The following is a 23,991-nucleotide window of genomic DNA, read 5'->3' on the forward strand; positions in this document are numbered from 1 at the left end:
TGTACTTAATCTTACATACTTAATCTTACATAATTTTTCTTACATACTTAATCTTACATAATTAATCTTACATAATTAATCTTACATACTTACTCAAACATCATTAATCTTTCATAATTAATCTTACATAATTAATCCTACATACTTAATCTTACATAATTAATCTTACATGCTTAATCTTGCAAACATAGTCTTACATAATTAATCTTACTAATCTTACATAATTAATCTTACTAATCTTACATAATTAATCTTACTAATCTTACATAATTAATCTTCTGGTTTTAAGATTAATATTAAGACCATGATATTAACATTAGAGGATTAACCCTACATAATTAGCTTTGTAATATTAATCTTTCAATATTATTCTTACGGTGTTAATCTTAGAGGTATTACTCTTAAAGAAATAATCTTACTTTATTAATCACCCGTCACGTACCTAACGGCTTTAATCTTACAGTATTAATCATTTGTAATTAATGTCAAACTATTAATCTTTCAATTTAATCATACGGTGTTGGAGTACTCACCTAATGGTATTATTCTTACGGGATTAATCTTATTAAATTAATTTTACAGTATTAATATTATAGTATTAATCCTACTGTATTAATGTTGAGGAATTATTAATCTTACGGAATTATTGTATACTTAATTGCGCAGGTGTGTCAGTGTGGGGTGAGCAGGTGTGTCAGTGTGAGGTGGGCTCGTGTGAGGTGGGTCATTGTGAGGTGGGTCATTGTGAGGTGGGTCAGTGTGAGGTGGGTCAGTGTGAGGTGGGTCAGTGTGAGGTGGGTCAGTGTGAGGTGGGTCAGTGTAAGGTGGGTCAGTGTGAGGTGGGTCAGTGTGAGGTGGGTCAGTGTGAAGTGGGTCAGTGTGAGGTGGGTCAGTGTGAGGTGGGTCAGTGTGAGGTGGGTCAGTGTGAGGTGGGTCAGTGTGAGGTGGGTCAGTGTGAGGTGGGTCAGTGTGAGGTGGGTCAGTGTGAGGTGGGTCAGTGTGAGGTGGGTCAGTGTGAGGTGGGTCAGTGTGAGGTAGGTCAGTGTGAGGTGGGTCAGTGTGAGGTGGGTCAGTGTGAGGTAGGTCAGTGTGAGGTAGGTCAGTGTGAGGTGGGTCAGTGTGAGGTGGGTCAGTGTGAGGTAGGTCAGTGTGAGGTGGGTCAGTGTGAGGTGGGTCAGTGTGAGGTGGGCTAGTGTGAGGTAGGTCAGTGTGAGGTGGGTCAGTGTGAGGTGGGTCAGTGTGAGGTGGGTCAGTGTGAAGTGGGTCAGTGTGAGGTGGGTCAGTGTGAGGTAGGTCAGTGTGAGGTGGGCTAGTGTGAGGTGGGTCAGTGTGAGGTGGGTCAGTGTGAGGTGGGTCATTGTGAGGTGGGTCAGTGTGAGGTGGGTCAGTGTGAAGTGGGTCAGTGTGAGGTGGGTCAGTGTGAGGTGGGTCAGTGTGAGGTGGGTCAGTGTGAGGTGGGTCAGTGTGAGGTGGGTCAGTGTGAGGTGGGTCAGTGTGAGGTGGGTCAGTGTGAGGTGGGTCAGTGTGAGGTGGGTCAGTGTGAGGTGGGTCAGTGTGAGGTGGGTCAGTGTGAGGTGGGTCAGTGTGAGGTGGGTCAGTGTGAGGTGGGTCAGTGTGAGGTGGGTCAGTGTGAGGTGGGTCAGTGTGAGGTGGACGCTGGTAATCGTTGGCAACTGCGCGCCATTGCGCTACCCTCTACTTATAAATTTCCCTTTAAATAAATTCTACAAATTTCCCTTTATAAAGGTCCATTAAGTGTTAATAAATTTATATTATTTAACATGCATACGAACGATATGTATCGCTGTAATCGTCCGTGTTATGTAAATGTTCTTGGAAGACAGGTTAACAGTTTTTTTTATGGCGTTGATGCAAGAGTATTCACGCAAATATTGTTATGGAGACTTGACACGCGCACTCAACGCTCGCAAGAGCTCCACACACACACACACACACACTGTGCATGCTACAGTCACTTGTTCTGTGGCGCTGATAATCCATCGTCTGTGTACCAGTGTTGTGTGTGGGAGCGGATGGAAGGGGTTCCGGGCGGCCGGGGTGAAGAGTCAGGTGCCTATGAAATAGCAGTGCGGTGGCTCTGTGTCGCTACCCTGCCTGCCGCTGTGAAGATCGATGCGCGCATGGCACTGGGGGTCCCGCTGCGCACTCCTGCTCAGTAGTGGTGCAGCGGGCGCGGGAAGCACCCTCCTCTGCCCTGCTTGCAGATTTTCCTTGGGTGTTATGCCGTGTGTTTCAAGTACAAAGTGACCAGCCGCGAGCAGTGGGGCGTTGGTAGTGATCGTGGGTAAGGTGAAACATGTACAAATAGGCGGGTACTGCAGGGCGGCATCCCCCAGTGCCCGTGTGAGTGTGTGTGTGGCTGTTCTGAGTGTTGCGGCTCGCACCGGCGCCTGCCCCCACCAGCAACATTCCCCCACACAGTATGGCCTCGGTGGCCGCTTGGTTGCCCTTCGCTCGAGCAGCTGCCATCGGATGGGTTCCCATCGCCAACAACCCATTGCCGGCGCCGCCCATCCCCAAGGATAAGCGGCGCCCCGATGATGAGAAGTTGCTGATCAATGTGTCGGGCCGGCGGTTCGAGACGTGGCGGAACACACTGGAGAAGTACCCCGACACGCTCCTCGGCTCCAACGAGAGGGAATTCTTCTACGACGAGGAAACCAAAGAATATTTCTTCGACCGAGACCCTGATATATTTCGGCACATTCTCAACTATTACCGCACGGGGAAGCTCCACTACCCGAAGCACGAGTGCCTCACTAGCTACGACGAGGAGCTCGCCTTCTTTGGCATCATTCCCGACGTGATTGGCGACTGTTGTTACGAAGATTATCGTGACCGCAAACGCGAAAATGCCGAGAGGCTTTTGGACGACAAACTCTCTGAAAGTGGAGAGCAAGACAAATATGTTTATCGTACAATACGTGAGCGAATGTGGCGGGCATTTGAAAATCCCCACACGTCGACGGCAGCGTTAGTGTTTTATTACGTGACTGGATTTTTCATTGCGGTGTCTGTGATGGCCAATGTGGTGGAGACAGTGCCGTGTGGACGCCTACCTGGGAAGAAGGAGTCTCAGCCTTGCGGTGAACGCTACAAAATCATATTTTTCTGCGGTGACACGGCGTGCGTGATGATCTTCACTGCAGAGTACCTTCTGCGTATGTTTGCCGCGCCCGACCGCTGTAAATTTGTGCGATCTGTTATGTCCATCATCGACGTGGTGGCCATTCTGCCCTACTATATCGGGCTGGGCATCACCGATAACGACGATGTCTCGGGAGCCTTCGTCACCCTTAGAGTGTTTCGTGTGTTCAGGATCTTTAAGTTCTCGCGTCACTCCCAGGGCCTGCGGATCCTGGGCTACACGCTCAAGTCGTGTGCCTCGGAGCTTGGGTTCCTGGTCTTCTCACTGGCCATGGCCATCATCATTTTCGCCACTGTCATGTTCTACGCGGAAAAGAACGTCGATGACACCACCTTCACCTCCATCCCGTCAGCCTTCTGGTATACAATTGTCACCATGACGACGTTGGGGTAAGTCTCAGACGCTCTCTCGGCGTTCTGTGTTCTTCGGGAGGGTAGGCGGTGTAGCTCACGTGTTCCGTGCTGTGAGAGTCGTGTTTGGCTGATCAGGACTACGGGACGAACATCAATATCATGCATTATGCATAAAGAGCACTCCCTCTCTATCACACACACATATTATACATATCTATATTTACACACACACACACGCACATGCACACACACACACACACACACACACACACACACACACACACACACACACACACACACACACACACCTTCAGACACTTGTGTAAGGCATTATTCAGACCCTTGTATACCTCACATGTCAGAGCAATACTGTAATTTGCGTCTGCGTGGAGTCTACATTTAGTCAAACACAAAACGAAGTTAGAAAAGGTTCAGATGTATGCTACTGGAAATATTACTGGAACTGAACCTCAACGACACTGGAAGACAGAAGAGTTTGGGAAGACATGATCACTACGTACAGAATTCTCAGAGGAATTGATTGGGTAGATAAAGATAAACTGTTTAACACGGATGGGACGCGAACAAGGGAACACAAGTGGAAACTGAGTACCCAGATGAATCACAGGGACGTTAAAAAAACTTTTTCAGTGTCAGAGTAGTTAACAAGTGGAATACATTAGGCAGTGATGTGGTGGAGGCTGACTCCATACACAGTTTCAAATGTAGATATGATAGAGCCCAGTAGGTTCAGGAACCTGTACATCAGTTGATTGACAGTTGAGAGGCGGGACCAAAGAGCCAGAGCTCGATCCCCGAAAGCACAATAGGCGAGTACAAATAGGTGAGTACACACACACACTCACAGGGGCCTCGCGACTGAGTGAGCAGTGCTCGGGGGTCGTAGTCCTAAGGGCCCGGGTTTGATTCCTGGCCAAGGCAGAAACAAATGGGCAGAATTTCTTTCACCCTGATGCATCAGTTCAACTAGGAGTAAATAGGTACCTGAGAGTTAGACAGCTGCTACGGGCTGCTTCCTGGGGATGTGTGTGTGTGTGTGTGTGTGTGTGTGTGTGTGTGTGTGTGTGTGTGTGTGTGTGTGTGTGTGTGTGTGTGTGTATGTGTGTGTGTGTGTACTCACCTAGTTGTACTCACCTAGTTGTGTTTGCGGGGGTTGAGCTCTGGCTCTTTGGTCCCGCCTCTCAACCGTCAATCAACAGGTGTACAGATTCCTGAGCCTATCGGGCTCTGTCATATCTACACTTGAAACTGTGTATGGAGTCAGCCTCCACCACATCACTTCCTAATGCATTCCATTTGTCAACCACTCTGACACTAAAAAAGTTCTTTCTAATATCTCTGTGGCTCATTTGGGCACTCAGTTTCCACCTGTGTCCCCTTGTGCGTGTTCCCCTTGTGTTAAATAGACTGTCTTTATCTACCCTATCAATCCCCTTCAGAATCTTGAATGTGGTGATCATGTCCCCCCTAACTCTTCTGTCTTCCAACGAAGTGAGGTTTAATTCCCGTAGTCTCTCCTCGTAGCTCATACCTTTCAGCTCGGATACTAGTCTGGTGGCAAACCTTTGAACCTTTTCCATTTTAGTCTTATGCTTGACTAGCTATGGACTCCATGCTGGTGCCGCATACTCCAGGATTGGTCTGACATATGTGGTATATAATGTTCTGAAAGATTCCTTACACAAGTTTCTAAAGGCCGTTCTTATGTTAGCCAACCTGGCATATGCTGCTGCTGTTATCCTCTTGATATGAGCTTCAGGGGACAGGTATGGCGTGATATGAACCCCCAGGTCTTTCTCTCTCTCTGTCTCTTGAAGTATTTCATCTCCCAAGTGATACCTTGTATCTGGTCTGCTGCTTCCTACCCCTATCTTCATTACATTACATTTGCTTGGATTAAACTCTAACAGCCATTTGTTCGACCATTCCTGCAGCTTGTCCAGGTCTTCTTGAAGCCTCAAGCTGTCCTCCTCTGTCTTAATCCTTCTCATAATTTTGGCGTCGTCAGCAAACATTGAGAGGAATGAGTCTATACCCTCTGGGAGATCATTTACGTATATCAGAAACAGGATAGGTCCAAGTACAGAGCCCTGTGGGACTCCACTGGTGACTTCACGCCAGTCTGAGGTCTCACCCCTCACTGTAACTCTCTGCTTCCTATTGTTTAGGTACTCCCTTATCCACTGGAGCGCCCTACCAGTTACTCCTGCCTGTTTCTCCAGCTTATGCATCAACCTTTTATGGGGTACTGTGTCAAAGGCTTTCCGACAGTCCAAAAAAAATGCAGTCCGCCCACCTTTCTCTTTCTTGTTTAATCTTTGTCACCTGATCGTAGAATTCTATCAATCCTGTAAGGCAAGATTTACCCTCCCTGAACCCATGTTGATGGGTTGTCACGAAGTCTCTTCTCTCCAGATGTGTTACTAGGTTTTTTCTCACAATCTTCTCCATCACCTTGCATGGTATACAAGTTAAGGACACTGGCCTGTAGTTCAGTCCCTCTTGTCTGTCACCCTTTTTGTATATTGGGACTACATTAGCCGTCTTCCATATTTCTGGTAGGTCTCCCGTTTCCAGTGACCTACTATACACTATGGAGAGTGGTAGGCAAAGTGCTCCTGCACACTCTTTCAATACCCATGGCGAGATTCCATCCGGCCCAACAGCTTTTCTCACATCCAGCTCCAATAGGTGCTTCTTGACCTCATCTCTTGTAATTTCGAACCTATCCAAGGTCACCTGGTTTGCTGCCACCTCTTCTAGCGCCGCGACATCTCCCTGTTCTATTGTAAAGACCTCCTGGAACCTTTTGTTGAGTTCTTCACACACCTCTTTGTCATTCTCTGTGTACCTGTCCTCGCCCACCCTAAGTTCCATCACATTTCATGTGTGTGTATGTGTGTGTGTGTGTGTGTGTGTATGTGTATGTGTGTGTGTGTGTGTGTATGTGTGTGTGTGTGTGTGTGTGTGTGTGTGTGTGTGTGTGTGTGTTAGAGAGAAATATATGTATGTTAGATATAATAGAGAAAAAATAGATTGGTTAGAAAGACGAGGACGAAAGCAAATATATAGTTCTATTCTGTAGGCCCAAATAGTAAACACACACACACACACACACACACACACACACACACACACACACACACACACACACACACACACACACACACACACATAAAGAAACAATGCTCCCTGGCAATTAAGTGTACTTCACAAATGTTGTGACATGCTTAAGGTATAACGTCCTTAATGATCCACAAGACATGTGTCGTGGAGGAGGGGTAGGGGGGGGGCAACCCCTCGGTGGTTGGGGGAGGGGTGGGGGGGGGTAGAGGATGACACACGTGGTGGGGGGAGGGAGGGAAGGGTAGACTCCTGGTGGTGGTGGCAGATGGGAGGGAAGCAAGCAAAGAGGGAGGTTTAGCAAGAGGGGGACGGTGGGGGGGGGGGGGTGAGGGGGGGGGGGGGAAGGGCAGACGGGTAGGGGGGGGGAGAAGACGGGAAAAAGGTTAAGGTTGGGGGGTGGGGGGTGGGGAATGGTGAGCACCTCTACGTCACATTTGACGGGGGTAAAATCTCCCCCATGTGTGGCCTGCACTATGGGAGGACACTCACTATCTCATTTATGTGTTATGGGGGAGGACACACACACACACACACACACACACACACACACACACACACACACACACACACACACACACACACATACATGTGTTTGTGTGTGTGTGTGTGTGTGTGTGTGTGTGTGTGTGTGTGTGTGTGTGTGTGTGTGTAAATCTACCTCCTGAGGCACATATAAATAGGATAACGACAGCAGCGTACTCTACACTGGCAAATGTTAGAACATCATTCAGAAACTTAAGTAAGGTGGCCTTTAGGGCGCTTTACACTGCCTACGTGAGGTCAGTCTTATAGTATGCAGCCCCTTCATGGAGTCCCCACCTGAAGAAACACATAAGGAAACTGGAAAAGGTTCAGACGTTTGCGACGAGGCTTGTCCCAGAGTTACGAGGGATGATGTATGAAGAGCGCCTGAAGGAACTGAACCTTACGCCACTAGAAACAAACAAGGAGGAGGGGGTGGGGATTTGATAGGAACGTATAAAATACTCAGGGGAATTGACAGTGGAAATAGACGAAATGTTCACACGGAATAGTAACTGAACGAAGGGACATGGGTGGAAGCTGGAAACTCAGATGACTCACAGAGATGTTAGGAATTTTTTTTTAGCGTGAGAGTAGTGGAAAAGTGGAATGCACTTAAGGAGCAGGTTGTGGAATCAAACTCTATCAATAATTTTACAAATAGATATGATAGGGAAATAGGACCAGAGTCTTTGCTGCAAACAACCGATGGCTCGAAAGGCGGGATCCAAGAGTCAATGCTCGATCCTGCAAGAACTAATGGGTGAGTACAAATAGATGAGTACACACACACACACACACACACACACACACACACACACACACACACACACACACACACACACACACACACACACACACACAATTTTTATTTAATTTTTTCAGTCCAAAGGTCTTAATTTTTTCAGTCCAAAAGTACAAAGGTATGCCACTAGACTAGTCCCAGAACTAAGAGGCATGAGTTACGAGGAAAGGCAGCGGGAAATGCACTTTACGACCCTGGAGGACTGAACAGTAAGGGGAGACATGATCACAACCTACAAAATCCACCAAACCCGACTATCAATAAACCAAAACGAGACCGTATATATCATATGCATCTTACTCACGACAGAGAGTATGAATACCAAGCAATAAGTCAGCCACCCCCTAAAAAAAAAAACTGTAACCTGAAATATAATTTAATATCGTTATTGTACATCAATGTAAATTGCGGGTTGATGCATAGTGTAAACTTGTGTTAAGTTTACACTGATTTACGAAGTGTTGACAGATCCAGGGATCAAGTGGATGAAACATTTCTCGAGTAATAGCTTTGAACAGGTGATGTTGACTTGAGTACGAAAAAGGAACTTTTAATCGAGCTAATGAGTCAATATTTGATAAATACGTTTTGAATCAGGTGGCCATTTGTTGTGATGATAGTTTGTTAAAGACACACACACACACACACACACACACACACACACACACACACACACACACACACACACACACACACACACACACACACACACACACACAGCCACATCAGGAGAAAAACAATAGCAAAGGAACAGGTAATGACATTAAGGATAGGGGCAGAAGGATTCACTACAAACGACAAGTATGTGAGGAACTGAATATGAAATTTCAGGAGGTCTTCACCTTAGAGCAAGGAAAATTCCAGAGATAAGAGAGGGAAGAGTTAACTAGGAACCACTAGAAGAGTTCGAGATTACCAGCGGGGAAGTAAGGAAGTTGTTACTAGAGTTGGACGTGACAAAGGCTATAGGCCCCGATGGAATCTCCCCTTGGATACTAGAGGAAGGAGCAGAAGCACTGTGCCTGCCACTCCCCATAGTGCATAACAAATCACTGGCAACAGGGGAACTGCCAGAAATTTGTAAAGCAGCTAACGTAGTCCCGATATACAAGAAAGGGGATAGACAGGAGGCACTGAACTACAAGCCAGTGTCCCTAACCTGCATACCATGCAAGCTGATGGAGAAGATTGTGCGAAGAAAGCTAGTGGAGCACCTGGAGTGAAAGAACTTTGTAACACAGCATCAGCATGGGTTCAGGGATGGCAAGTCCTGCCTCACAGGGTTAATTGAATTCTACGATCAGGCAACAAAAAATCAGGCAAGAAAGAGAGGGGTGGGCAGACTGCATATTTTTAGATTGCCAGAAAGCCTTTGATACAGTACCACTCAAGAGGCTAGTGAAAAAACCGTCCAGCCTAAGTGGAGAGAGAAGGGGGACTAACCTACAGACCAGTATTACTGACAAACATTCCCAATAAAGTGCTGGAGAGAATGATCAGGATAAGACTAGATGCACACTTAGAGGCAATTAGGTATGTAAACAAACTTCAGCATCTTCTTGAGAGGTTATCTTGAGATGGTTTCGGGGCTTTTTAGTGTCCCCGCGGCCCGGTCCTCGACCAGGCCTCCACCCCCAGGAAGCAGCCCGTGACAGCTGACTAACACCCAGGTACCTATTTTACTGCTAGGTAACAGGGGCATAGGGTGAAAGAAACTCTGCCCATTGTTTCTCGCCGGCACCTGGGATCGAACCCAGGACCACAGGATCACAAGTCCAGCGTGCTGTCCGCTCGGCCGACCGGCTTCCCTTAAGCATGGCTTAAGGGAAGGGAAATCGTGCCTGACAAACCCACTAGAGTTCTATGACAAAGTAACGAAAATAATTCAGGACAGAGAAGGTCGGGCAGACTGCGTATTTCAGGACTGCCAAAGAACTTCGATACAGAAATTACTACACAACTCGAGAGGCAGGCAAACTCTAGGTAAGCGGAAAGGCACTAAAAATGGAAAAAAAAAAATTACACAACAGACAGGAGTGAGAATGAGTGAGAGGCGAGAAGTGGGACTGGTGTAGGGTAGCAAGCGGAGTACCGCAAGTATCGGTGCTGGAACCCATACTATTTCTCATTAATGAATATGTCCTATCTACAGGAATGACGTTTCTTATGTCGATATTTACAGACGATGCAAATTAAGACGAAGAGTTGTGACAGAGGAGGACTGTAAGATTATCTAATAATGTCGTTAAGAAGCTGCAGAATTGGTTCAAGAAATGGCTATTGGAGTTCGACAAAAGCGCGTGTAAGGTGATAAGAAACCAAAAAGACGAAAGACAATGGAGGGAAACTATCTCCCGAGGCTCATATAAATAGGATAACGTCAGCAGCATTCTCTACGCTGGCAGAAGTCCGAACATCATTCAGGAACCTAAATAAGGAGGCATTTAGATAGCTGTACACAACCTACGTAAGACCGTTATCTGAGAATGCAGCCTCATCGTCGAGCCCCCATAAAAAAACCAGCCCATACTCCTCTTTAGAATCTCGCACTGTTCACTTTATAGAGTCCGGAAAAAATAAAGCTAAAATCAAATGTCAATATTCCTAGGCCTAATATAGTACATATATGCACTATATTAATCCTCAGATAGCGTGTATTAGGCCTAGGGTGGTCAGATTAAGTTAGGTTTTATTAACAACTTAAATACAAAACCTTTTCCGGTTTGTCCAAATTTGATAAAACCAAATTCTACTGTGTAATTGTCCATAACGTCACTATATGCACGATGGTCCATATGCTTACTATAATATTATTTAAAGTAATAAATAGTATTATAAATAAATTCTACCTATAAATTCTACTATAACTGTTGGAGCAGCCGCGTCCGACAGCCTGGTTGACCAGTCCAGCAACCAGGAGGCCTGGTCGACGACCGGGCCGCGGGGACGCTAAGCCCCGGAAGCACCTCAAGGTAACCTCAAGGTAAGGTACCCTAAACGCTATGCGTTTGCAAGAATGAAAAAAATACCAATTTTATGTAGTCTCACAAACCCATTGTAACTTGTAACGACATTATAATTATTATTATTGAACAAATCCACAGGAACCGACATGAGGGGTTCGAACCCAGGCGCTGGGTGTTTCCAAGCACCCTCTAGCCCTGGGAACACCCAGTACACAGGTTCGAATCCTTAGCACGGCTCCTGCGGATTTATTCATTGATAAATCACGTTAATGTGATTTCTCTGTGTATTATTATTATTATTGTTATTATTATTGTTATAAACAAGATGATGGGCTGAAAAAAACAAGACATAAGTAATCTGGAAAAGGTTCAGAAGTTAGCAACGAAGCTCAGAACTGCGAGGGATGGGGTAAGAAGAGAGACTGAAAGAACTAAACTTGACCTCGTTAGAAAACGAGAGAGAGAGAGAGAGAGAGAGAGAGACAGAGAGAGAGAGAGAGAGAGAGAGAGAGAGAGAGAGAGAGAGAGAGAGAGAGAGAGAGAGAGAGAGAGAGAGAGAGAGAGAGAGAGAGAGAGAGAGAGAGACAGACAGACAGACAGACAGAGAGAGAGAGAGAGAGAGAGAGAGAGAGAGAGAGAGAGAGAGAGAGAGAGAGAGAGACAGACAGACAGACAGACAGACAGACAGACAGAGAGAGAGAGAGAGAGAGAGAGAGAGAGAGAGAGAGAGAGAGAGAGAGACAGACAGAGAGAGAGTCTCCGTTGTCTCCTATTTCCTGTTGACTTGGTTTCATGTTACCTCTTTTCCCATCTTACTTTTGTTTGCTGTTGCCTCGTGTTTCCTGACAAGGTAGCGGGCTGACAGCTGTTGTTTGACCATTTTCTGACAGCAGTTTCTAGACAGCTGAGTGGACAGCGCTTCGGATTCGTAGTCCTGAGGTTCCGGGTTCGATCCCCGGTGGAGGCGGAAACAAATGGGCAGAGTTTCTTTCACTGTGATGCACCTGTTCACCTAGCAGTTAATAGGTACATGGTAGTTAGGCAGCTGCTACGGGCTGCTTCCTGAGGGATGTGTAACAATAAGGAGGCCTGGTCGAGGACCGGGCCGCGGGGACGCTAACCCCCGAAATCATCTCAAGATAACTTCAAGAAGATGAATACCGTTTTCTGGTGTTTTTATTCCTTTGAATCTGTTTTCAATTGGCTCTGTTTCCTGTTGTCTCTGTTTTCTATAGTTCGTGTTTCAAGTTCCATCTGTTCCTTGTTGCCTTTGATTCCAATTTCCTCTATTTCCCGTTTGTCTCTGTTTTCTGCTGCATCTGTTTCCTGTTGCCCCTTTCTTTTTACCTGTTTCATGTGGCCTCTGTTTCCTATTACCTCTGCTCACTCTTTCTTCTGGTATCTGTTTTCTCTTCGTCTGTTAAGCAATTAGCATATGAGAGTCATACCCTTCGTCCAGGTAAGTTAAGGTAAACCCAGGTAAACCATGGGAAACAGAGGGGGAAGCCGAGGTAAACCACTGTAACCCGAGTAGACCGAGATAAACCCTTTCCGTTGGTTTACTACGCACGGACAGGGGCTCGAATGTATACTGGTGTCAATATACTGGTGTCAAAGGTCCCTCACCAGTGGTAGATTGTTAAAGTAACTCTCAGACCGGAACAGTCCAGTCACAGCTCTCAGACTGGAACAGTCCAAGCACAGCCCCTCAGACCGGAACAGTCCAATCAGCTCCCGGGCCGAAAAAGTCCAATCAGCACTCAAATCGGAACAGTACATCAGGAGTTTCTAATTCACAGGTGTACGTTGATCCCAGGTGTACCTCATCTCAGCCACCTAGAGCGAGGCGTGTAGCGAGAGAGAGAAGCTGAGAACCGATTTCCTGTCGTAAACTCACACAGTCCTTCAATATCATGAACTATATCGAACGAGACGGAGTCGTGAATTCTCGTTCGTGGGCTACGTACGACCTGGTCGTACTTCCGGAAGGATGCGTATATATACACACTTATGTATGAACATTTTATAACATCTTGGATGAGATGTTTCATCCAATTGTCAACAACTGGCTTGTAGTTGGGTATACGTCCGTCCATTGGCGGGATCGTGTGTGTGTGTGTGTGTGTGTGTGTGTGTGTGTGTGTGTGTGTGTGTGTGTGTGTGTGTGTGTGTGTGTGTGTGTGAGAGAGAGAGAGAGAGAGAGAGAGAGAGAGAGAGAGAGAGAGAGAGAGAGAGAGAGAGAGAGAGAGAGAGAGAGAGAGAGAGAGAGAGAGAGAGAGAGAGAGAGAGACGTACCCACGATCCTTCAGGGAGTCCACATGGAGTCCTCGTGGGAGGCCAGCGGACTCCACACACACACACACACACCCACCTCTGGCTAGCCAACCTCCTCTCCTCCCATAACACCCACACAGGCTGGTATAAGGCTGTGTTTGCCTTTTGTATCCTCTTTTCCTTTCTCTGCCTCTGATGATGCTAAGCAGAACTTAGCAAATCTCAATTTTTTTCCTCTCCGTGATTCTGCACACCGTTATTCAGCCGCGTCCTCTCGAACATTTACAACGTCACAAAAATGATGTACTGAATTGCCCGAGTCTATCCTTATGGAGGATCCCCCGAATAGAAAACGTGACATTACGTCAATTCTGTACGCTACTATGATTTATAAGTACATTACATTTTGACGTTTTGGCATTTATACGTCAAAATGCGATGTAGTATTGGAAAATTATACGTTGGTTGATGCTTGTATCATCTCAGATCTTGGCAAGAAGTCTTCACTAATCCTACGTCACATGCGTCGTGGGTACCTATCTTGAGGTTATCTTGAGATGATTTCGGGGCTTTAGTGTCCCCGCGGCCCGGTCCTCGACCAGACCTCCACCCCCAGGAAGCAGCCCGTGACAGCTGACTAACACCCAAGTACCTATTTTACTGCTAGGTAACAGGGGCATAGGGTGAAAGAAACTCTGCCCATTGTTTCTCGCCGGCGCCTGGGATCGAACCCAGGATCACAGGATCACAAGTCCAGCGTGCTGTCCGCTCGGCCGACCGGCTCCCCGACAATTATCGGGGAGTGACAATTTCAACCTAAGTAGAGGATATGTTTCAAAGCACACAAGCAGAAAACACTGAAAACTCTGGTTTCAAGTCTGTTAAAAGATACAGTTTCAAGTCTGTAAAAAGATACAGCGCCTTACTGTATTCAGAACCTTGGCCGGCTGCCAACATTACCACTTTTCAAGTAAGGTTACAATCAGCACTTAAAGGAATGTTGTCTGAACGTCCAATGTCAAGGCTCTTTGACACGTTGAGAGCAAGTGTTCCATTAATGTTGTCTGAACGTCCAGGGTCAAGGCTCTTTGACACGTTGAGAGCATGTGTTCCATTGATGTTGTCTGAACGTCCTGGGTCAAGGCTCTTTGACACGTTGAGAGCAAGTGTTCCATTAATGTTGTCTGAACGTCCTGGGTCAAGGCTCTTTGACACGTTGAGAGCAAGTGTTCCATTAATGTTGTCAGAACGTCCAAGGTCAAGGCTCTTTGACACGTTGAGAGCAAGTATTCCATTAATGTTGCCTGAACGTCCAATGTCAAGGCTCTTTGACACGTTGAGAGCAAGTGTTCCATTAATGTTGTCAGAACGTCCAATGTCAAGGCTCTTTGACACGTTGAGAGCAAGTGTTCCATTAATGTTGCCTGAACGTCCAGGGTCAAGGCTCTTTGACACGTTGAGAGCAAGTGTTCCATTAATGTTGTCAGAACGTCCAATGTCAAGGCTCTTTGACACGTTGAGAGCAAGTGTTCCATTAATGTTGTCTGAACGTCCAATGTCAAGGCTCTTTGACACGTTGCCATCAAATGTTCTATTAACGTTGTCTGAACATTCCAGGTTTTTGTACTTGCATATCATAATTCAACGCTCGATAGCACTCTTTGTTCTCAAAACCCCCTATCACTCCTTGGTGCACACTTTGTACTCAAGTGTAAATACTTTTAACTCCAGGTTGTACTCTCTGTACTCACATTTGCTGTGAATCCTGGTGACACACTCAGTCTGTACTCACCCACTCATCTCTGAATCGCGGTTACTTTCTTACTTTGACACAACTTTGCAAAGATGTGTTTACATTTATTCTATCAATCTCTCTAAGCCCCGAGATACCTGGACAGATACCTAACCAGACACACATATCAATACATAATCTGACATGACCAGACCATCGCCAGAGATATCCTGACAAACAGGATATATTCGACAGATACAGCAACAACGGAAGACTGGACACGGGCGGGGGATCATCTTATCTTGAGATTATCTTGAGATGATTTCGGGGCTTTTTAGTGTCCCCGCGGCCCGGTCCTCGACCAGGCCTCCACCCCCAGGAAGCAGCCCGTGACAGCTGACTAACACCCAGGTATCTAATTTACTGCTAGGTAACAGGGGCATAGGGTGAAAGAATCTCTGCCCATTGTTTCTCGCCGGCGCCTGGGATCGAACCCAGGACCACAGGATCACGAGCCCAGCGTGCTGTCCGTTCGGCCGACCGGCTCATACATCAAGCAAACCAAGTCAGATATCACTAACTAGCCAACTACTACCAAATTACACTTTAATAACGTTCAGAACACGACGGAACATACAACATACTGCCCCAGTCCTCATGCAAACAAATAAGATTGACAATGTTGTTGTTGTTATAGATTCAGCTACTGGGAACAAAAAGTTCCAAGTAGCACGGGCTATGGTGAGCCCGTAGTGGACTTACCTGGCACAAGAACGGGGCTGTGTTGAAGATTGACAAGATACGGTAGACCTATAAGTGAGGTTGCTTCATCCCCTTACCCCTTATCACCTTCCCCTCATCCTCGAGTACATCCCTGGAAACACAAACGTAACTGCTTCTATTTTCCGCTTGTTACAACTTGTAATAAAGTTGTTACATCTTGGCTTAACGTGTTTATGACGTATTAGAACGTTGTTACAACTTGCTATATTGGTTGTTATAACTGGTTAGGAAGTGTTAAAACTTGTTCGAACGTTGTGCCAACGTCGTAATTTCGGTGTGTGTTTGGCGGGATATCACTCAGCAAGAAGCTGTTGCAATCATTCGAACTCTGCCTTTGACAAGGTTAACAAAACTAAACAAAACGCATTTCTGAGCCTCAGGCCAGATAAAACTGTAACAAATATAACTTTGGGGAGTTAATTTTTCAACTACCGTCTTAAGTGAAGAAACATGTAAGGAAAATAGAGAAAATTCGCGGTATACCCATTGATCTCGGAGCTCTCAGTATAACATGTTCATCTAGAATTATTAAAGCCAAAAAAAATACATGTGAAAAGTATATATTGAGAGAAACACATATACGATCCTACACACACATGAGCGTGCGTTCGAACCTTCACAAATGTGTGTTTGAGAGTGCAGGAGCGTGTGCGTGAGAGTGCAACAATTAAACCATCACTTGTGATAATCACCTTCATCAAGGGAGCCAATCAGACATCAGCACCAACACTTGTTAAAGTCGGGTGGTGCCCCCCAAGGCCCACGTATATATATATATATATATATATATATATATATATATATATATATATATATATATATATATATATATATATATATATATATATATATATATATATATATAAGCAGGGGTATGTATGGGGAGGGAAGGGTGTAGATAGTGTGTGAAGAAGTTTCCATAGACGAGGCCAGTGTGTATTTGAGACTGTTTACAATGGGAGTCGAACGAGGATGGTGTGTTTGTGGAGAGACAGCGAGAAGGGTGTGCCTAAAAGAAGCTGTGAAGGGTGTGTGGTGGAGACCTGGTCACGTGATCCAGGGTGTGTGGTGGAGATCTGGCCACGTGATCCAGGGTGTGTGGTGGAGACCTGGTCACGTGATCCAGGGTGTGTGGTGGAGATCCTGGCCACGTGATCCAGGGTGTGTGGTGGAGACCTGGTCACGTGATCCAGGGTGTGTGGTGGAGACCTGGTCACGTGATCCAGGGTGTGTGGTGGAGACCTGGTCACGTGATCCAGGGTGTGTGGTGGAGACCTGGTCACGTGATCCAGGGTGTGTGGTGGAGACCTGGTCACGTGATCCAGGGTGTGTGGTGGAGACCTGGCCACGTGATCCAGGGTGTGTGGTGGAGACCTGGTCACGTGATTCAGGGTGTGTGGTGGAGACCTGGTCACGTGATCCAGGGTGTGTGGTGGAGATATGGTCACGTGATCCAGGGTGTGTGGTGGAGACCTGGTCACGTGATCCAGGGTGTGTGGTGGAGATCTGGTCACGTGATCCAGGGTGTGTGGTGGAGACCTGGTCACGTGATCCAGGGTGTGTGGTGGAGACCTGGCCACGTGATCCAGGGTGTGTGGTGGAGATATGGTCACGTGATCCAGGGTGTGTGGTGGAGACCTGGTCACGTGATCCAGGGTGTGTGGTGGAGATCTGGCCACGTGATCCAGGGTGTGTGGTGGAGATCTGGCCACCTGGGCACCATTCCTTTCCCCCGTCCCATCCCAAATCCTTATCCTGACCCCTTCATAGTGTTATATAATCGTAATCTCTTGGCGCTTTCCCCCTGATAACTCCCTCCCTCCCCCTCTCCGAAGCTGGAGGCCGGATGCTTCTTACCTTGAGGTTACCTTGAGGTGCTTCCGGGGCTTAGTGTCCCCGCGGCCCGGTCGTCGACCAGGCCTCCTGGTTGCTGGACTGATCAACCAGGCTGTTAGACGCGGCTGCTCGTAGCCTGACGTATGAGTCACAGCCTGGTTGATCAGGTATCCTTTGGAGGTGTTTATCCAGTTCTCTCTTGAACACTGTGAGGGGTCGGCCAGTTATGCTCGGGGCTAGTCTCTCCCAACTTTGGAAGACGAATATAACTGGGGGGTTATAGAAGGGGGCCACAGATCAGTTGGGGTTTTTGTTGAAGTCAAGCTTTAAGCAGAGGTGATTTTTTCCGTAACTTGACAAGGATAATAAAGTGAAATAGTCATGAGGATGATGCTTGGAGTGGCGAGGTAATGACGGGAGGAGAGAGAGAGTGAGGAAGAATAAGGAGAGAGAGAGAGAGAGAGAGAGAGAGAGAGAGAGAGAGAGAGAGAGAGAGAGAGAGAGAGAGAGAGAGAGAGAGAGAGAGAGAGAGAGACAGACAGAGACACAGAGAGAGAGAGAGAGAGAGAGAGAGAGAGAGAGAGAGAGAGAGACAGACAGACAGACAGACAGAGACAGAGAAAGAGAGAGAGAGAGAGAGAGAGAGAGAGAGAGAGAGAGAGAGAGAGAGAGAGATGAGAAAGAAGAAGAGAGAGGTATGAGGAAAATAGAAACAGAGAAAGCCATAGAGGAACATTGAACGACACATAAATTCTCTAAATTGATATATCTATATATACAGAGGATATATAACCCTTCTCTCTAAAGACAAGATAAGATGAAATGAAGACGAAACGAAAACTATTCTTTTCCTTCCCCCTCTCCAGGTCCCCCCCCCATCACCCCCTCCCCCACCCCCCTCCCCCCCCTCCCCCACCCCCCCCCTCCCCCACCCCCCTCTTCCCCGCCTCCCCCATCACTTTATCACAAACAATAATACATTTATTGGGGCAATAAAGGGCCCCACATTCCTTATCCACAACAACAGAGTTGTTAACCTTGGATAAAAGGGACTTAAAACATTATGTTTGCGATAACACTAACCGAGGCTCAGGGCTCTTCAGGTCTTTCTTGGGATTTGTGAGTTACAAGACTCGTCGAGAATTTTGTAGCACCATGTAAACAGTGCTTTAAAACAGCAATAACCTTTTGGAATGATAATAACTTTCTAGGGGAAAATCCCTAGGGGGGGTGTGATGATTAGGGTTCGAGCCTATGCGGGGGGTCTTACCCCACGGACACACACGGGCTATTGACTAGAGCACGACATGGTCAAGAGAGGATTGCAACCTGGAGTTCTACTGAACTCATGAGGGTTTCCTGAGGCTTCTATACTGAAGCCGGAACAGGTTTTTTCACACAATCGTCCTCATGGACTCTGGCCCTGCCATCTAGGACTTGTTCTACCCCTTCTCATGCTAAGGAAGTTCTCATTGATGCAGTCACGTTAATGTGATTAATCTCTGTGTAATAACTCTCTAAATAAATATATATATATATATATATATATATTCAGAAATTTGAAAAATTAGAGAATGCTGAACATATTTACGGCCTAGTTTAGAGTTCCTCAGAGCTAGATAGGGGAGGGAAGCTGTGTTTTATATATATATATATATATATATATATATATATATATATATATATATATATATATATATATATATATATATATATATATATATAAAATCTGACCGACGCTGAAGGCCAGACGCTCGTGGATAGTCTCACCCGAAATTCTAAGATGAATTATGGGGTGATATGGGAACATTTAAAAGCTCCTCGGGGTCGCGTCCAGTGCCACACTTTAAGAAACATTGGCAGCTAAAGCGCCCTCCACACCCTCCTCCGTGCCCCCCCCCCTTGCAAAGTTTATGAAGTCAACCCTGGGAAAGTGGCAGTGTTTACCATTGATTTATTTATGTTTCAATGTTGTGTGTGAGAGAGAGAGAGAGAGAGAGAGAGAGAGAGAGAGAGAGAGAGAGAGAGAGAGAGAGAGAGAGAGAGAGAGAGAGAGAGAGAGAGTGTGTGTGTGTGTGTGTGTGTGTGTGTGTGTGTGTGTGTGTGTGTGTGTGTGTGTGTGTGTGTGCATATAGGGAAATGGGAAGGCTCCGTGGTCAAGTGGTGCAGGATTTCGACTCTCAGCTGTAAGTACAGGGTTCGAATCCTGTGAGTAAAATCGATTGGCGAGTCGTGTTCCAGGGAAACTTGTGTTATTGTGTGTGTGTGTGTTTTATTGTGTGTTAAATTGTGTTTTATTGTGGTTGTTTATTGAATATCGTCGAAATATTTAAATTAGTTCATCTAACTCGAAACTTCTCTATATAATTGTAAGTCTTCTCCTGAGAAGGGAGTAGAAAACTCCAACGTTCATTTTGTAATTGTCTTAACTTGGTAGGTTACCCGGCGGACCCCGGGTCTCTCTGTCCCTGTCTGTCTGTCTGTCTGTCTATGTCTTTCCTCTCTCTCTACCTCTCCCCTGTTCTTTCTAACTTGTCCATGATTTCATTCCGTTCTCTCTCTCTCTCTCTCTCTCTCTCTCTCTCTCTCTCTCTCTCTCTCTCTCTCTCTCTCTCTCTCTCTTGTCTCTCCTTCCCTCCGGTTCTCTCTCTCCCTCTTTTCCGTTCTCTCTGCCTCTCATTCTTTTCTTCCCTGTTTCTCTCCTCCTTCCCGTTCTCTCTATTCCAGTTGTTATCAACGTTGATAACAGCTGAAAAATCTGATGAAACACTCTTAGGAAAATCAAACTCACATTTCAGAATTCACTGAAGACCCTGGGATTCGGAATACGAGCCGATCCTTCTTAAAGAGGGGCACTGGAGTGGACTCTAACCTCCGTATGACATTCGCCATACAATCACAAATCACCATACAACTAACCCGAAGTTTTTGGGCCTCCGGCCAAAGACATTCGCCTATAGATACAGAAGGCCTGGCGCTAAATGATCCGTTACGTTGAACCTCTCAAGATCCTCAGCGGCAGAGAAGGGACATATCCGAAGCGCTACATATCAAACAACTGCCAGGTTACACTTGCGTAAATCCAATCAACCTCAAAAGCAAGATAGACTATTCAGATAACATTTCACCTACCCGCCAAACACACACACACCGAAACTAAGACGTTGCTATAACGTTCGAACAAGTTTTAACACCTCCTAACCAGTTATAAAAACCAATATAGCAAGTTGTAACAACGTTCTAATACGTCATAAACATGTTAAGTCAAGATGTAACAACTTTATTACAAGTTGTAACAAGCGGAAAATAGAGACAGTTACACTTTGTGTCTTCAGGGATACTGCTCCCCTAAACAATATTGTCGGTTTTGTCAACAAATTTGACAACATACGGCTTCATTACCTCAACTTACATGGCTATGTATGATGCAGTTTCAGCTAATTTGTGTCCCATTCCCATCTACACAATACAGTACTCTCCACTCTCAATTGTCACTCAGTAATACATCCGTTCATACTTAAGTATCAGCCAATACAACGTTGAGTATCAGCCAATTCACTCTCGAGTATCAGCCAATTCACCCTCGAGTATCAGCCAATAATACAGGACTCCGTGTCCTCAAGTGTCAGCCAATATACAAGCTTCCGAACTCTCAAATGGGCAGAAAGTGTAAAGCTGTGAAAGCAGAAGTCGTGGAAGCCACCTCCATCCACAGCTTCAAGCTGTGGATTTCACTGGAAACTCTCGAAAGCCACATGAAAGGTCAGTTAAAACGCCACAGTTACAACCCGTGCAAGAGGGCGAGGCGGACCAAGAGCTAAACCTCACTTCTTAAGTCACTCCTAAGTCACTCACTCCTTCCCTCTTAAATCAATCCTACGTCACTCACTCCTTCCCTCTTAAGGTACTCTTAAGTATGAACTGCTAGGTAAGGCCCTCCACAACTACCACAACCACCACAACCCCTTCTACCACCACCAAGACCAAAATACAACCTGTCCACCACGGAACCAACCACCGCATGCAATAGACTGTATGAGGCTCACTTCTATGTATATTACGTTGTATAGAAATACAACTATCATCTCTTATCATCTACTATCTCTTACCACTTCTTCTACTTCATAATATTAAATTAACACGTGCGGATAGAATAATACCTAAAAAAAATACATTAAAAACAATATTGAATAAAGAAAAAATGCAATTATATACCTTGGTATTTATGACCAATTTGCATAAAAAATTGGGTCAATATTACTCTAATTAATATCCATGAAATACATCGTTAAAACGTTATAATGGTGTTTGAAACCTATTAAAATAATTACACTCATCCTACAACAATTGACTTCCTAAAAAGTTGTAATGCTGTATTTAAGAATACAGCTGCCCAGCTCACTCGAATAATTATTTGTACCAATCTGTATGACACAAGCGTGTGAAAATGATGTAATTATCACAATGTGTTACAGCCAATCATGTTGTGTTACGTTAACTATGTGTTACAGTCATAATATGTGTTACTTTAATACGTCGTTTATAGTACGTTGTGGTAACCAGCGTACCTAATGCAACGTGCTATGCAATACTGTATACTAGAGGCTTGCAGGAGTTCTCGTTTTCTATGAATTGATGGTTAGGTTAGGTTAGGATGGAAGGAGAGGGATTCGTGCGTTTCTGGCTACTTAGGACGTCGGATTTTGCTCGTTGTGGCAAATCGGGATAATGGGCTGGTTGGATTGTTCTTGCGTTCAGTCGGAACCATCGAGATTCGAAACCCCCCCACGTGGAGCGGAGGTTTCGAATCCCCCGAATTTAGTTACTAAGTATATATATATATATATATATATATATATATATATATATATATATATATATATATATATATATATATATATATATATATATATATATATAGCCTCATACTAGGCTATACTACACACTATGGCCACCTCATGCTAAATTCTACCACATACTCGTTACCTGGTACTAAGATCTACCACATATTACAGGTTCCTCACTATATTCTACCACATACTATAGTCACCTCACACTAAGCTCACTCAGTAGATGAGTATCACACTCATGTCCTCATATGGTAGATATAGCACATGTCCTCATAGCACAAGACCACATATAACACGTGACCTCATATAGGACACATAACACATGATTACGTATAGCATATATAATGCATCATCTCAAATAGCTCACATAAAATATAGCCCTCGAGGCTACTGAAGTGTGTGTGTGGAGGGGTGATGCAGTGTCGTAGGCCCAGAGGCTATAGTGGTATGTGGGAGTGCAGTACAGTGGCCCTCAAAGGCTATGGGACTGTGTAGGGTACAGTGGCTGTAGCCCCCCAGAGACTATGTGAGTGTGTGAGGTGTAGTGACTCCTCTAGGTGCTGGAGTTCGTCCATCATGTGCTGGCAGATGACGTCGATAAGGCTGGCAGGGTCTGGTCCTTGCTAGGTGGGGTTTCTGGCCTCAATCAGAGCCTGCAGCGCCGTCTGCAGGAGTCTGCACAGCTGCTCTGAGCTTCCTGGTGGGGCTTGATAGTCGTCGTCGTCGTCGTCGTCGTGGGGAGCTCCGTGACACTGGCAGCCGTCTTCCTTCGGCCCGGCCGACACAGAATCGGCCACATTTACCGACGAAAGGCCCGCTATCTCGACCGGCAAAAGCAAGTCCACCTCGATTTCCACCGGCAAAGAAAAAGGGAAAGTTCACCTCGAGCAGTAAAAGAAAGCCCTCCTCTTTTAGTTGGGTTAGCTGGTTGCTGGATGGTTGGTTGAGTGGTTGAGTGGTTGGGTGGTATGACAAACTATGTGACGAACTATATGCATGATCGATTATGACACGGACTAAATGTATGATCGATTATGACACGGACTAAATGCATGACCCATTATGACACGGACTAAATGCATGATCGATTATGACACGGACTAAATGCATGACCCATTATGACACGGACTAAATGCATGATCGATTATGACACGGACTAAATGCATGATCGATTATGACACGGACTAAATGCATGACCGATTATGACACGGACTAAATCCATGACCGATTATGACACGGACTAAATGCATGACCGATTATGACACGGACTAAATGCATGACCCATTATGACACGGACTAAATCCATGACCGATTATGACACGGACTAAATGCATGACCGATTATGACACGGACTAAATCCATGACCGATTATGACACGGACTAAATGCATGACCGATTATGACACGGACTAAATGCATGACCCATTATGACACGGACTAAATCCATGACCGATTATGACACGGACTAAATGCATGACCGATTATGACACGGACTAAATGCATGACCGATTATGACACGGACTAAATGCATGACCGATTATGACACGGACTAAAT

The 23,991-nt window shown here is 45.7% G+C and overlaps 2 protein-coding genes across 5 annotated transcripts in view; both read left to right on the forward strand.

Annotated features, from left to right (window-relative positions):
• The window catches only part of LOC138353594 (involucrin-like), a 9,236-nt gene extending 7,515 nt beyond the window's left edge, over window positions 1-1,721 (forward strand). The window contains exons 2-3 of the mRNA XM_069306788.1: window positions 690-1,139; window positions 1,314-1,721. Of these exons, the coding sequence (XP_069162889.1) occupies window positions 690-1,139; window positions 1,314-1,721 (858 nt within the window). The remainder of the gene's footprint in view (window positions 1-689; window positions 1,140-1,313) is intronic.
• Window positions 1,722-2,185: 464 nt separating this feature from the next.
• Window positions 2,186-23,991, forward strand: part of Shal (Potassium voltage-gated channel protein Shal) — a 303,351-nt gene continuing 281,545 nt past the window's right edge. For all 4 annotated transcript variants that reach the window (XM_069306693.1, XM_069306694.1, XM_069306696.1 and 1 more), the window contains exon 1: window positions 2,186-3,558. In XM_069306693.1, the coding sequence (XP_069162794.1) occupies window positions 2,444-3,558 (1,115 nt within the window). In that variant the 5' untranslated portion in view covers window positions 2,186-2,443. The remainder of the gene's footprint in view (window positions 3,559-23,991) is intronic.

Source organism: Procambarus clarkii, chromosome 58, assembly GCF_040958095.1.
Source record: "Procambarus clarkii isolate CNS0578487 chromosome 58, FALCON_Pclarkii_2.0, whole genome shotgun sequence".
Lineage (NCBI taxonomy): Eukaryota > Metazoa > Arthropoda > Malacostraca > Decapoda > Cambaridae > Procambarus > Procambarus clarkii.